The 15,003-nt window shown below is 43.5% G+C and overlaps 1 protein-coding gene across 2 annotated transcripts in view; it reads left to right on the top strand.

The window, feature by feature from the left end:
- Positions 1-798: 798 nt before the first annotated feature.
- LOC126086569 (nuclear envelope pore membrane protein POM 121C-like) overlaps positions 799-15,003 on the top strand; it is a 28,549-nt gene continuing 14,344 nt past the window's right edge. For both annotated transcript variants that reach the window (XM_049902952.1, XM_049902951.1), the window contains exons 1-9: positions 799-1,436; positions 2,552-2,767; positions 3,086-3,244; positions 4,894-4,974; positions 6,420-6,591; positions 13,307-13,398; positions 14,030-14,103; positions 14,592-14,713; positions 14,875-14,977. In XM_049902952.1, coding sequence (XP_049758909.1) covers positions 847-1,436; positions 2,552-2,767; positions 3,086-3,244; positions 4,894-4,974; positions 6,420-6,591; positions 13,307-13,398; positions 14,030-14,103; positions 14,592-14,713; positions 14,875-14,977 — 1,609 coding nt within the window. In that variant the 5' untranslated portion in view covers positions 799-846. The remainder of the gene's footprint in view (positions 1,437-2,551; positions 2,768-3,085; positions 3,245-4,893; positions 4,975-6,419; positions 6,592-13,306; positions 13,399-14,029; positions 14,104-14,591; positions 14,714-14,874; positions 14,978-15,003) is intronic.

The following is a 15,003-nucleotide window of genomic DNA, read 5'->3' as shown; positions in this document are numbered from 1 at the left end:
TGTGGATGCCGGTTCATAGAGATCCCATAGGACAGAGTAAGCTGCCCCATAGGGTTTCGAAGGCTGTAATCTTTACAGGGAAACCCTGGCGCCGTAGGGGTTAAGAGCTACCGCTGCCAACCGAAAGGTCCGCAGTTGTAATCCGCCAGGCGCTCCTTGGAAACCCTGTGGGGCAGTTCTACTCTGTCCCGTAGGGTCGCTCTGAGTCAGAATCGACTCGACAGCAGCGGGTTATCTTCACGGGAGGAAACTGCCAATCTTTCTCTTGGAAAGCGGCTGCTGGGTTCAAACCACCGCCATTTCGGTTGGCAGCGGAGCACTCTAATCGCTGCGCCACAAGGTTTCCGGAGGGGAGATTACCCTGTTGCTGTCGATTCCGACTCATAGCGACCCTATAGGGCAGAGAGCTGCCCCCTACGGTTTCCAGGGAGCGCCTGGTGGACTGACTGCCGACCTTCGGGTAACAGCCGTAGGTCTTAACCAGGCCACCGGGGTTTCCAGGAGGGGAGATGAGCCCCTGGAAAACATCTAGGGTTCGGAATTACGTGAGAATATCATGAAGTAAGGATTAGGTGAGTACTTTCCCTGCTTTTATTTTTAACAAGATTCTTCCACAGGATCATGTCTGGTTGGTGCACTGCGGGGAGACACGCGGGAAACCTCGAGACTCAGAGCTCGCTTCTGGAGCAAAGCCGCGTTTTTCAAATTCGGTCTCGGTCTACCGAGTTGCCAAGCAATGGCGTCGCTCCGCGCCGTCGCGTGCGCAGTGACGTCGCCGGCGCGGTGACGCGGCGCGCCGCGCGGTGCACGCTGGGATATTTAAGTCCTCCGCGGCGCGGAGCCGCGATGTCTCCGGCGGCTGCGGCGGCTGGAGGAGGCGAGCGGCGGCGGCCGGCAGCCGGCGTCAGGGACGGCCGGGGCGGGGGCTGCGGCGGCCCGGCCGGGGCGGCGCTCGTCGGCCTCTCGCTGCTCGGCCTCTCGCTGCTCGGCCTCGTGCTGCTCCTGGTGCCGGCGGCGGCCGCGCTGGCCTGGCTGGCCGTGGGGGCTACCGCGGCCTGGTGGGGACTGAGCCGCGAGCCCCGGGGTGCGCGCGCCTCGGCGCCGGGTCGGAACGCGCGGCGCCAGCGGACGCGGCCGCCCTCGCCGCCGGCCAAGCCGGCAGTGAACGGCAGCCTGCTGGAGCCGCGGGCGCTGCTCGAGGGGCCCGCCGCGGCTGAGCTGCTGCTCATGGGCAGCTACCTGGGCAAGCCCGGCCCTCCGCGGCCTCCGCCCGCTCGGGAGGCCCGGGACCCGCCGCAGGGGCCCGGCCGCCGGCCCGCCGCCCTCCGCCCGGCCGCCCGGCCCTCGCCGCCGGCGCCCTCGGCCGGCCTCGGCCACCGCGCGCAGCCCGGGCCCCCCACGCCTGTGCTCCGAGCCTCGAGGAGGCTGCCCCGGCGGTAGGGCTTCCGGGGCCCTTGTCGGTGTCTGTTGGGGGGCGTTAAGGCGAGGACTTAGGTGTTTGGTCGTTTCGTTGGTTTGCGTTCAGTCGGAAGCGGCTTCCCTGTGATTTTTGCCTTCTTTAAACGCTTGGCGTGTCCGTGGCCTCCTGCCCTCCTCTCCGCTGGTGGAAGGAGATGTGAGGCCAGCGCTATTCCCCGCCCTCCCAGTTCTTAAAACCGCCAGAATTTTCGTGTAGTATAGATTCAGCGGGGAGCCCTGGTGGCTCAGTGGTGAAAGCGCCCACTCTGACTCAAAGGTCCGCGGTGTGACCCACCAGCCGCTTTGCGGGAGGGAGATGTGGCGGTCTCTTTCCGTAAAGATTAAGCCTTGGAAACCCTGGGGGCGGTTCTCTTCTGCCCTGTAGGGTCGCTGTGAGTGGGAATCAACGGCAGCGGGTTTGGGTCGGTTTGGGGGATTACAGATTTAGCAGTATATTTGATAAAGCACTAATATTTCTATTTCGAGTGAAAATTACTTTTTCTTTCAAGCATAGTCTGTAGTGTATTTTGGTCTTTGGACCAGTGAGAAATTATATCAGTTAGCAGAACTCGAAGTGTTCCAGAGAATTCAAATTAAAGAGACATTTTTATTTAGTCCCAATAGCTGAGGTGATACAGGCGAATACAAAAATTTGGTGAAAATGTTAGATTCTTGATAAGTACATTTGTTTGAGAAGGTGAACATTTAGGTGTGGAAACTGGTTAAAAATGTTTGGCTTTGGGTGTATTCATTACTGGAGTTTTAGCGTAAAAGACTGAAAAGATTGAAGAATTCTTGAAGAATTCCTCCCTGTGCACCCTAACACACACTTGTATGCCATTGCATGGGCAGGGGTTCCAGCTTCCCTAGCAAATTGTTGAAGTCCCTTGTTGAGACAGTTGCTAAGCAGCTGCCAATTTCTACCCTTAAATAGAATGGGGGAAAGTTGCCATAGAAATATTGTGTTCTGTGTTAGAAAGAGATTTAAGCTCTCTGAAAGACGTCCAAACCCACATGGTTGTTTGGCCACTTTAACTTTCTGACATTCTTTTATACTTCTTTGCTTCCATGGCGTATCTCCCATTCTTTGCAGGAATTGTGGGACTTTGCCAAATCGGTTTGTAATAACACCTCGGAGAAGTTACCCAATCCAGCAGGCCCAATATTCCTTCCTGGGGGCACTTCCCACGGTGTGCTGGAACGGTTACCACAAGAAGACGGTGCTGTCTGCACGTAATTCCAAGATGGTGTGCAGCCCAGTGACAGTGAGGATTGCTCCTCCTGATAGCAAGTTGGTTCGTTCACCAGTGTGAGTATTGTGGAAAGAACAGATTCCCTTTTGTGTCCACTTTACTCTCTGTTACTCTTGTGTGGTTATTCCTTTGACAACTCTGAAGGAAAAAGAAGAAATAACTGTTTATTTGAATGAGAGAAACCCTAAATTGTAGCCATTGAACCTTTTTTAATTTTTTGACCTTAACGGTGGCTTAAATCACTAAGAGCAATTTCTGTGAATGTATAAATTACACTTTTGCTAGCTTGGGTTTTGATTTCCTATTATTAGCATCTATGCTAAATGTGTAGTAATTAAAATATTTTAATACTAGATTTTTGTTTTTCATTGCAGACCAGAGCAGATAATCAGCTCAACACTGTCCTCACCATCAGGTAATATTCCAGACCCATGTGCAAAGGAGACTGTACTGAGTGCCCTGAAGGAGAGGAAGAAAAGAACAGTGGAGGAGGAAGACCAAATATTCTCAGATGGCCAGGAAAATAAAAGAAGGTAATAGGCCCAGCAGACTACTAAACAGCCTCCCTGTGTACTCCTGGGAATTTGTTGAAATACAGATCATTCCCAAAAAATATACAGAAGCCAACTTTAGTTTATGAACCTTCATATTCCCTTCTCTGGCTTTCATGAAGGAGCCTGGTAACAAAGGCATTAATGCTGTTCATTTCCATGGGTAGATAAATTTTATAGTCTACCTTTTTTATAAGTATTAGAGATAAACCAACAAGTATTAGCCATATCAGCCTCACACTTTTGATACTAGCATGTTTAATTTTATATTTGAGAGAGAATGCTCAAAGTCTTCCACTTACAATCTTGTGTTGTTGATTTATTTGGCCAACTACCTGTTTAAAAGTCATAATTGTGCTAAAGGAAATGCTTGCCAAAGAAGAGTGAAGACTAGAGTGTGGTAGATTTACCAGTAATGAGAGTAGAACCAATTTCATTATTTGCCTTATGTGATACCTTAACGGAAGTACAGTAAACAGTCTGTTTCCCAAATTTAAGAGATGAAGTGGCTAGTCATGATATAGAACTACTTATGGCTTTCCAAGGAATCAGTAAGGACTCCGCACTTTTTTTAATTTAACAAATATTAATTGGGTACCCACTGTGTGCCAGGGCCTGTTCTAGGTACTGTGGATAGAGCAGTGAATAAAACAAAGTCCCTACCCTCAAGGGGCTTTCTTGAGGGAGATAGACAAATTAAAAAACAATGAAATAAACAAGGTGATTGAAGACTATAAGTGTACAGGGGAGGGGTACAAAACAAGGTGTATATAACAGAAGGTAATGAGAAGGGGGTTTCTCTGTATAAGGTGAGATATCAGATGCCACACCTGAAAAATATAACCACCGCCACAATTACCTAGACCAGATTGTTCATACCCGACAGTTTCAGAGTTGATCAGCTTTGATATTGTAGATTACTAAATTAAGTAGGGGAAATCTTAATAAATGGAAATATACTTGTATAATATAGAAGATGAGGTGATGGTGACTGGAAATGTGACTTATGGTCTGTGGCAGGTGAGCAGTTTGAGCTGGTGTCACCCAGCTAAGCAGGAGTAGCAGGGGTTGTGAGGATGAAGAGGAGGCAACAGCTATTCTTACAGTCCACACAGGTTTCTCATCTTCTCCAGGGAGGTAATTTTTCTTGACTCTGGGAAGTTCATAACTGAGGATCCTGTATTATTTTCCCCTAATTGGAATAAGTAGTGATCACGTGCCGCCTTGCATAGGCTGTTCTCACACATGACCGGCGAGGGTTTTCCCGACAGACTTACCACATCAGCCTCTGGAGCACCATGGGAGTGTGGCTTGGTCCTTAAAGGTTTTTGTTGCTTGTTTGTTTTTTTTTTTAGTTTGTGGGTGGCGATATGTTAAATCTGTGATTGTAACACTTCAGTGTGAAGTTAGCAAGTAAAGAACCAGTAACACCTGACTAGTTCAAAAGGTCTTGACGTAATTCATATTTTCCTTATTATCTGGACAATCTTAGATTAAATTGACCTCTCGGAATCCTACGGCTTTGAAGCAAACTTTTTCTTATCTAGCTGGAACACATGCTCCCTAGAGATACTATATATGCTGTAAGGATAAAAAGTTATTTTATCAAGAGTTTTTTTTATTTGCCTCAGGCGCCATGATAGCAGTGGAAGTGGACATTCAGCATTCGAGCCCCTGGTGGCCAATGGAGTCCCCGCTTCATTTGTGCCTAAGTAAGTGAGAGCCCATCTGGATGGGATGGATGTAGACTATTTTGAAAAAGGGTATTACCAGAGCGTTGCCCTGTAGATTTTCCTCTTTGCTTTTGCATTGCATTAGTAGTTCAGGTTCAGATCTCTCACATCAGGTAGGAATATTTTGAGTAATGTAACACAATTAACTGTCTTCTAATTCCACTTAATGTGTTTACATCAATATGGGTGAAATGTGCCAAGACTGATGGCCAAGTATATAAACAAAGATCACAGGTGTTTTGCGATGGATAAAATCCAGCAATATGAAATTTACGGTAAATGTTAAGTTTCTGGGAACTTGATATCAGTATATTAGATTTTATTTGTGTTTTGAGTTTAAAAATACATTTGAGGAGGAACTGAATGGGAGAGAAAGTGGCTGAGAAATATGTGTGAGAAAACTCAGGACAGCTTAGGTGCTGGCTTTGAGTCCCCAGTATCTGGCTACCCAGAAGGCTGATGTGCACCTCCTTCCTGACTCGAAGAACAGAGACCAGAGTGCAGCAGGGAAGTTGTAGTCCTGCTTTACGTCTCCTGTTCGTGTTCAGGCTGTCCATGCACTGTAAGAGGGGATTCATTCTGAGTGAAGCAGATAAGATGTTAAAGGGATTTGGAGCAGCCAAGCAGGTGGTGGTGATGGGTGCGGGGTTTTGGAAGGTACAGAAGTACTAGCCCAAAGGACAAAAACTTCAGGGGAAATGAAGAAATAGGGAGGTGCATAAAGGTCTCCCAAAAACTGAAGGACTGTCACATGAAAGAGGGAAAGCAACTTGTTTGGTTCAGCTCCAAATACAAGCCACAGGTGGAAGTTAGAGGAAGTAAATTTTAATCTAGTATAAGAATAAGCTGGTGCCTGGTTGAAATGGATCACTCTAGGAGATGGTCAGTTGTCTACATTTTAATAGAGGTTGGATGACTAGTTCTTGATAAAGATGTATAGGGAATTTCTGTTTCAGTTGGCAGTTTAGGAAAAATGGTTCAGCTTAACTCTGAAATTCCAATTTTTAAAAACAGCTTTATTGAAGTTTAATTGACATATGGTAAAGTGCACACTTTGATAGGTTTTGACATGTATATACATGTGAAACCAGCACTGTACAGTATAATGAACACATCACATCCATTGCCTCAAAAAGTTTCCTCTTGTCCCTTAGTAATTTCTCTAGTCCCATCCTGTTCTCCCCACTCCTGTCCCCACAGGTTAGTGTACATTTTCTAAAAATGGAATTGTGCATTTAATCTTTAAATATTTGGCTTTTCCTTACTGACTTTGTTGGATGTATTCAGCTAAATTGTTAACAGTAAAACCAGGAATGTGTACATCTTCCTTTCAGTTAAGAAAGGTGCCGTGACCAGATTGGATGAAGCCTCCAAAGAGTGCTGCTTTTAGTAGCACGTTTAACTCTCTTTTTCCCTTTTATTAGACCTGGTTCTCTGAAGAGAGGTTTCCATTCCCAGAGCTCAGATGACCACTTGAACAAGAGGTCCCGCACCTCGTCTGTGAGCTCCGTGACGAACACGTGTGCGGTTGGCATCCCAAGCTCCAGCCGTAATGCCATTACCAGTTCCTATAGTTCTACTCGTGGTTTCTCTCAGGTACAGTAGTTCTTGTGGTGCGGGAGGAGTGGGTTCCCCAGGTTGAACTGGGTAGATGAGAATTAATTCATTAGCAAATGTTTACTCTGCCAGATGTTGGGACAGTCTCTAAGCTAACAGAACCCTTGAATGATAAGTGTAGACCAATAGAATAGATAGAAAGCCTGGAAACAACTAATGCGTATGTGGGAACCTGCTATGAGACAGCTTGTGTTGCAGTTCATGAACAATTCAATAAATGGTATTAATTTTACTAAAAAGGTAGATACGTGAGAAACCTGTTTCCTCTAGCGATTTCCACTTCTTTTCCCATGCCTGTTGGTTCATGTCTTTTGCCCCTTTTTCTGAAGGGCTACTGGTTTTGTCTCATTTTCAAGAGCTTTTCATATATTGTAGAAACATGTCCCAAATAAATAAAAGATTTAAGTGTGAAATAGACACCATGGAGGAAACCGTTAGAGGAAGCAGGCGTCATGCATTGCTGGTGGGGGTGTCAGTTGGTACAGTTTGGGGCATTAGAGATGCAGGGGTCCTGTGATCCAGTAAGTTTACTTTTAGGAATTTATCCTATATAAATACTTAAAGACGCATACAAGGATATTGATCGTAGCATTATTTTCATATAGCAGAATATTAAAAACAGTGTCAGTGTACTTTTCAGGGAACTGGTTGAATAAATTACAGCATATCCGTGAGGTAAAATCCTGTAACTATTAAAAAGAATAAGGTGGTTTAATAGGTCCAAATGTGGGATGACCTCAAAATCATAAAAAAGCAAGGTGTAGAACTGTGTTATGTATTATTCTGTTATTTGTGTTGCTGGTTTCTTTAATCTTTTGATACCCAAAGAATAATTTTGGCAAGATATATTAGAACAGGAAACAATTATTGAAATAGGAGTGAAGCTTTTCACTATATACTCTTTTTAGTTGTTGGAATTTGTAACAAGTACAAGTATTCCTTTTCCTATTTTCAAAAAATTTTTAGGTATAGGTAACTGTTAAGTACAAAGCAAAATTCCCCTGCCCTGGTGCTCCCAGTTTAAAAAAAAAAAAAAAAATCCCATAAAAATAGGTACCTATTATTATCATTTTTTACTGTGTGCACCCGTACAGATAATACACAGAAGTTTGGATTGTGTTTACACAGATGGAATCATGCCATATGTATCTTTTTGCCTCATTTCTCTTTTAGTTGTTTGTCTTGCATAGCATTTCATGTCATGTCATCTACCTTTTTTAAATAATTTTTTTATTACAGGAGAATACACAGAAAAACACAAATCATAAGTATGCAGTTGTGTATAACCACTACGCAGGTCAAGTCAAACACAGATCATAAGTGTGCAGCTCTGTGTAACCACTACCCAGGCCAAGGAGTAACATTTTCTAACCCAGAAGCCCTCCTTGTATCCACTCCCAGTCACTGCACTTTCCTTCCGAATATGTGGTTTTTCTGTTTTCAGGCTTTATATACGTGGAAGCGTAGAGTATGCGTTCTCATATGTTTGGCTTCTTCCCCTCAGCATTTTATTTGTGAGATTCAGTCAGCAGGAGGTCGTTCAGTTTCATGGCTGTATGCCCTTTCATGATGTGAACGTACCCGACGTACTTACCATCCTGCCTTTGGACATTTGAGTTTCTAGCTTACAGCTGTTGTAAATATGGCTATAAAAAAAAAAAAAAAGACATTCTTAAATCAGTCTTTAGGCACATACGTATAAAGTATGCCTGTGTTGGGTTTAGTCGACATTGCTAAATGATATTTTTAAGTGAGTGAGTGAGCCAATTCCCATTCTTCACCGGCAGCATACGAGATCTTGTTCCTCTTTCACGTCCTCACTAAGTTTGGTCTAAGTTTGCCAGTCTCTGTAATTAGCCATCCTGGTTCAGGTGGGGTGGTATTTCATTGGGGTTTTATTTTGCATTTCCCTGATGACTGCTGAGGTAGAAGTATGCCCTGTTGATGTGCCTTTTGTATTTCCTGTGAAGTGCCTGTTCACGGCTTTTCTCCCTTAGGCTGGCTGGCTGAGTGATTTGTGTAAGTTTGTTACATACTCTAGATACAAACCCGCTGTCAGTTACATGTGTCGCAGCAAATAAGTGTCCTGCTGTGGGCTTGCCACTTCACTCTTACAGTCTTTTCGTTCATTGTTAGTGTATTCTGTGTACTCTGCAGGAAATCTTTTCCCACCCAAAGTCTCCTGTGATAACCCTCTAGAAGCTTATTTGGCTTAAGCTTCTTGTTTTCTGTGTGAAAAGAGCAAGTGTTTTATGTTTTGTGCCTGGAAAAAATGTGATGAGTTAAGCCTCTGAATGGTGGTGTCTTCCTCCAGAGAGACTTGACTTTTGTTTCTGACAGGCAGCGTGGATAGGGGCAGACTGCTTCTGTCCAGTCCAAGTTGACATGATTCACTGTTGTTCTCAGTTGTTGGGAGGGCTAGTGTCTTTGCTATTTACCCTCTCTCCTAGCATGTAGCCTTTTGGAATTCCAACCAAAAGCCTGAGGTGCTTATTAACCAGAACCAAACCACTTCCTCAAGTCGATTCCAACTCATAGTGACCTAGACAGAGTAGAACTGCCCCACAGAGTTTCCAAGGAGCCTCTGGTGAATTCGAACTGCTGAACTTTTGGTTAGCAGCCTAGCTCTTCCCTGCTGCACCACCAGGGCTTAGAAGGCCCTGAATTCCAGTTTTTGTCCTTCTAGCCCTATGAGACTGTGAAAAGCTTTTCTCGGTCTTTTGTCAGCTTTTACTTTTGGAATTGTCAGTCACCTTGAGGGAAAAGTGGGTCCAAATGTGGGGCTCACTTTTTGGCTCCTTTTTTCTGTCTTCTCCACAGTTTTTCACTGCCGTGTTAGCTCTTTCATATTTTCAAACAAATGTATTTCATATTTTCTTTAGCATTCTCTAGTTGTCCTCAGCAGGAAGGTTGGTCCATAGTCAGCCATCCCTAGAAACATGGTCAGACTGTGTTTTGAGCACCTTTGTTCCTGGTGGACCCTGTGACCTACTGCAGGAAATGTACTCGGTGACACTAATAGCTGCTGGGTGTCCTGCTGTGAGCAGTTACCAGCCTCCTATGGATATGTAACACTTGAATGTAACAGAAGTTCTGAGAAGTAGCATTGCCAGAACACAGCCTGGTGCATTTTGAATTTTGATAATTTTAAGTGACTCAGACATCAGCTATTTTAAAATCTCAGAAACGTTAAGAAACTCTTAAAATTCTTTGCATTGAAGCTTATCCTGGAAGGTAATTTTTGCTGAAGCAGTGAGTATTCCCACTGATCGATATGGATGACAGCCTTTGTATTTGGTGGTAGTGTAGATATTTGACTTGTATTTTTCCAGGGAAGATTTGTAAATGCCCAAATCTTCAGCTGCCCAAATTAGAAACCCTACCATAGATATTATAAAGTGATCACACATGTTAGACTGATAGTAGTTAAGGAAAGTAAGTAGTTTTCAGACCTCCTCAGGCCTGGCATTGATATCTCCATGTGTCTTACAAGACTTAGATTTTCCAGTGTCGCAGCAGTAACCTTGGCCTTCAACACTTCATGCTCCTTGCTTGCATTTCTTACCCTGTCTCTGTTTATCCACTTATATATACCCCATTCTTAAGCCAAACTGGAATATTTATTATCTTCTAAGAACACCTGATGCTTTCCTGCTTACTTCCCTTTCCTTGTTCTGTTCTCCATCTGGAATGACAAGCCCATCCTACTGCAGGCCTACAAAGTTTCTCTTTCTTCAGGTGTTTTTGTTGAATCATGTAGGACCACCTGAAGGATCACCATCATTTCTTGATTCTCCCAGCCTAACCGTACATAATCTCTCTTCTTGGACTCATTTTTAGGGACTTCTTTTATCTCTTGGCTGTTAGAGTTGATTTGTGTACTTGTCCTAGCTCGCTTCCAGATTATAAATCTCTTGGTGGTGAGAATGATCTTTGTATTCTCCGCCACACTTGGTATAGTACCTTTGTGAAGTAGAGACTCAGCAAATGTCAATTCAGTTAAAATGCAGAACTAAACTGACTGCCAAATACTTAGATTGATTGTACTTCTTTTTATGACTTACTTTGTGCAGTGCAGTGAATTATTTAATATGGCCCTTCTAGCAGTAGTCTGTGTAACTCCCACTGGGACTAGGCAGATGAGGTGCTTGTGGCCTGCCAAGGGGATTGGATAGCTTGCTAATGTGAATAAGATGCATGGCACCCTTGTGAGAGTGGAACCATGCAAATAAGGTATATAGAACCCTAATGAGGGGGTTGGTCAGTTTTGCCATTCCACTAGGCTTAAAATGAGCCATCCCAGAGGCAGGAAGAAAGGCTCTCAGCACCACCAAGAAGGAAGAGCCAGGAGCAGAGCACATGCTTTGGACCTGGGATCTCTGTACTAAGAAGCTCCTAGAACCAGGAGACCAAGAGAGAGCTGTAACACTGAAGACAGTGAGAAGTGGTGGCAGAGAAGCAGCAGCAGCAGATGCAAGAGACAGGCAGGATACAGTGCGGAGGGCTTCCCAGCCCACGGAGCAAGCAAGCTAAGTGCTTTCAAGCAGGGGGCTTGCTGGTAGAATAGGGTGCGTCCAGGTACTTGATGGAGCTGGGTTTGCTGACCCACAGAGCTAGAGCTAAGCCAAGGCTTAGTGGCAGAGTAGGGTGCCTCTAAACACTCGTTGGCAGAGCTAAAAGAGCTTTGTAATACTTGGTGAGCAGTGCAGAGGCCAGGCTGAGGGGCCAAGGGCTATAGAGAGGCAAGCCTGCAGACACAGCTGACAAGAGGTTGTCCTGATTGAAGAACTATATCCTGTAACCTGTTACTTCCCTAATAAACCCTGTAATCATGAGTATTGTCTGTGAGTTCTGTGTGGCCATTACAACGAATTATTAAACTCAGCAGAGAAGTAGTGCTTTGGGAGGGATGGTTGGTGTCAGAATTGGTAAAAAGATACAGGAGAATGAAGGCATATCTGACCTCTGCCTCGTAGGAATCAGCCTCGATCTGTTGCTCTTGATTCTCTGTCCCCCTCGTGAAGTTAGAGGAGGTCAGACACCCTCACCACATCAGTTTTACACCTTGTTATATCCTTTGCCCATTTTTTCATTTAACGTTTTATGTGCACACACATATATGTATGTAATTGCAACATTTCAGTCTTCACATGTTTTGAATATTAACTCTTGTCTCCTTAATTGAAAGTATCTGCCTTTTAATTTTGTTAATTGTTTTGTCTGTCTTGTTCTGAGGTGTTTTTGTATCCTGCCCACGTAGATTTTATTTTTATTTTATTAAAACATTCATATGGTTGAAAATTGAAATGATTGAGAAGGGTATACAGTAAAGTTTAGTCCATATATGGTGATGTTTTATATATAACAGTACCAGTTGCCATTGGTTCAGTTCTGACCCCATGTGTGTCCGAGTAGAGCTCTACTCCTAGGGTTTTCAGTGCCTGATTTTTCAGGAGTAGATTGCCAGGCCTTCCTTTGAGGTTCCTCTATGTGGACTTGAACCTCTAACCTTTTGGTTAGCAGCTGAGCCGGTTAACCGTTTTCACCATCAGGGTTGACTCTTATTTTTAGTATATAGAGGTTCTTAATTTTAACTTACTATTTTCTTTTTTTTCTGGCACAGAAAGGCTTCTCTACTCCAAATTATATAACGACTTGCTTATTTTTTATAGTCCTTTTTTATTTCACTTCTTACGTGTAATTCTATTATATCTGAAATGTGTGTATATGTGCAATGTACAGAGATATAACATTTTCCTCCTTATCATTGAGCCAGGTTGTTCTCAACCCTGGCTAAACGTAAGAATCACCTTTGGCATTTTGCTAAAAAAAAGGCAAGGGTATGAGATCCAAGTGATGGTGCTTCTTAGAGGTCCCACAGGATGAGCAGTCATGTTTGAGAACCAGAGCTAGGATTAGGGATTTGAAATGCTTGGAAGCACCGTTTATAGCATTTATTAAATCCTTGGATCACTTTGGTAGATTTTTTCATTCTGGTTTTTCATATCCCTATAACCTCGTATTTTTTAAACCAGTTTTTGCTCTGGTCCTTCCAAGTAGCTGTTCTTTCTTGTTCTCAACCTTAGCGCAATGTAACAGACTTCTTTGTGAGAACATTTTTCTCAAGCTGATTCTTCTCCTGCTTTACCACTGGTTTTCAATTTTAGGCCCCTCTTTCCTTCTTTTGAACTCTTACTAAGCATTATTCCTTCCTGTTTGTGTTTATATGATGCAATTGACTATGACTGGATGAGAAATCACCAGAAGTTTTTCAGTATGAAAAAAAATCTAAGATGAGAGTTTAGTGTGTTTGTAATTAGGCTAAAAAAGACTTAGGAAAATATTTGCAGAATGCCTGCTTTGTGTCAGTTACTTTGCTCTTGGGCCCTTTTGAAGGATGCAGAGAAAACAGACCATCTCTGCCATCAAGGGACCTTACTGATTGTTGCTTTCTGCTTTTTAATATGTGCAAGAAGTACATCATTCCTTCTACATGTATTAGCGTCGCATTATTTTTGTAGACTTTTTTCTTTTCCATGATTAATACCAGCAACTGTCTTTCTTTTCAGGGGTCTTCCTTCACAAAGAAACATTTTTAATTACTTTAAAGGAGACCTTACATGCAGTGATGGCAGAATGATGTTGGAGGTCAGATGCTAAATTATCAACGTGTTATTTTTTCTTTGACTTTTAGCTATGGAAGAGAGGTGGTCCCAGTTCATCACCCTTCTCTAGCCCAGCCTCATCCCGCTCCCAGACACCGGAGAGACCAGCAAAGAAAATAAGGTAATCAGCATTCTCCCCCAGCTATTTTTTGCTGAATGGAATAATGGGAGGTTAGGAAAGGAGGGACATTTTCTTGGCTCTTACACTTTGTGCTACTCTGACTTGGAAAATCAGAGAAATTAAGATCTAGGAGAAGGACAGTAAAATACCCACCTGAGTTGCTCTCATCTCTTACCATTCTTACACGCCGACTGTGGAGGCTTCTGATGCCCTTCCTTGTGCTGCAGCATGAGAGACTGGGTATAAGCTTTGAAGCCACACAGTGGACAGTACCATCCAGGTACTTAGAGTCTAGTAGAACTCCACCTTCTTAGGGGTCAGATCCGTATTTAGAACTCCCGGGAACTTGGCAGGTTGTAAATAATGTTTTGAAGATTACTGCTTTGTGATGGTTTTAATTCATAAAGTTTTTTCCATGCTTCTGTGAACTACCTCACTTCACATCTGTGTAGGAATTTTCATTTGACTTGTTTTCGCTCATGTTTGTTTATTGCTTTTCCTGACATACTGAGATCTGAAATCATGGTTGTTCTGGGCCTTGGGCATTTGGTCATTAGCAGAGTCCAAGAAGCTATCGACTACTTTCGTCAGGAAGTCTTTTTAAGCCTAATTCTGCCTTTTTTCCTTACAGAGAAGAGGAGCTTTGTCATCATTCTAGCTCTTCAGCCCCACTGGTAACAGACAAGGAGTCCCAGGGAGAAAAGGGTAAGTTAACGAACGAGCAGGAGTGGTTTGTGACGGTGAAAGTATTCATGGAGCTGTACAGACTAAGACCTATTCCAAAATATTTGTTGAGCATTGCTTTGATCTAGGACATGATAAATAGAGATAGAAGTTTCTGTCTTTCAGAAGTTTATAGCTGAAAAAGGGAGAATGGTAACAGACAAATGCAGTCTCACATATGATAACTATGGGATAGAGATAAGCTTAGTTTGAGCTATCTGTCAGTGATCCAGGTAATTACCGTCCGTTAAGCGGTTGTATGTGTGCCTTTGAAGCAGTTATCTCTTTTTGTCATCTTGACTAATAACAATAATCACGCACACAACATCTAAGAACCCAAACTGTGGAAGATAGAACTGCATCTTTTCAGAGATACCCAATGAAAACTCAGTGTTAAAAACCAGGTGAATAGACAAAACCATCCATTTTGGAAGAGGGAAGGAAGAAAATAAGTCTGTATTTCTTCTTAGTTGCAGATACAACCACAGGGAAGAAACAAAACTCGAATACCCCATCTATACCTGGCAGCTCTGGGCAGCGTAAACGGAAGATTCAGCTTCTGCCCTCTAGGCGAGGGGACCAGCTGACCTTGGTATGGTCTCATCCATCTGTCCATCCCCACCCCAACTTAGCTTTCCTCAGCTTTAACTACTGAACTTTTAGGAACCTGAGGACATACTATTCTTAGGACGGCTAAGTTCAGGTTTCTTTCAGTTTCTTTTGATTGACTGGACTTCTTTTTGTTTTTGGTAGCCTCCACCTCCCCAGCTTGGTTATTCCATAACTGCTGAAGATCTAGACTTGGAAAAGAAAACATCATTACAGTGGTTTAACAAGGTCTTGGAGGATAAGACAGGTAAGGAATATATAGATCAATTTCAC

Source organism: Elephas maximus, chromosome 12, assembly GCF_024166365.1.
Source record: "Elephas maximus indicus isolate mEleMax1 chromosome 12, mEleMax1 primary haplotype, whole genome shotgun sequence".
NCBI classification, from domain to species: Eukaryota; Metazoa; Chordata; class Mammalia; order Proboscidea; family Elephantidae; genus Elephas; species Elephas maximus.
This window is presented reverse-complemented; position numbering and strand designations above follow the sequence as displayed.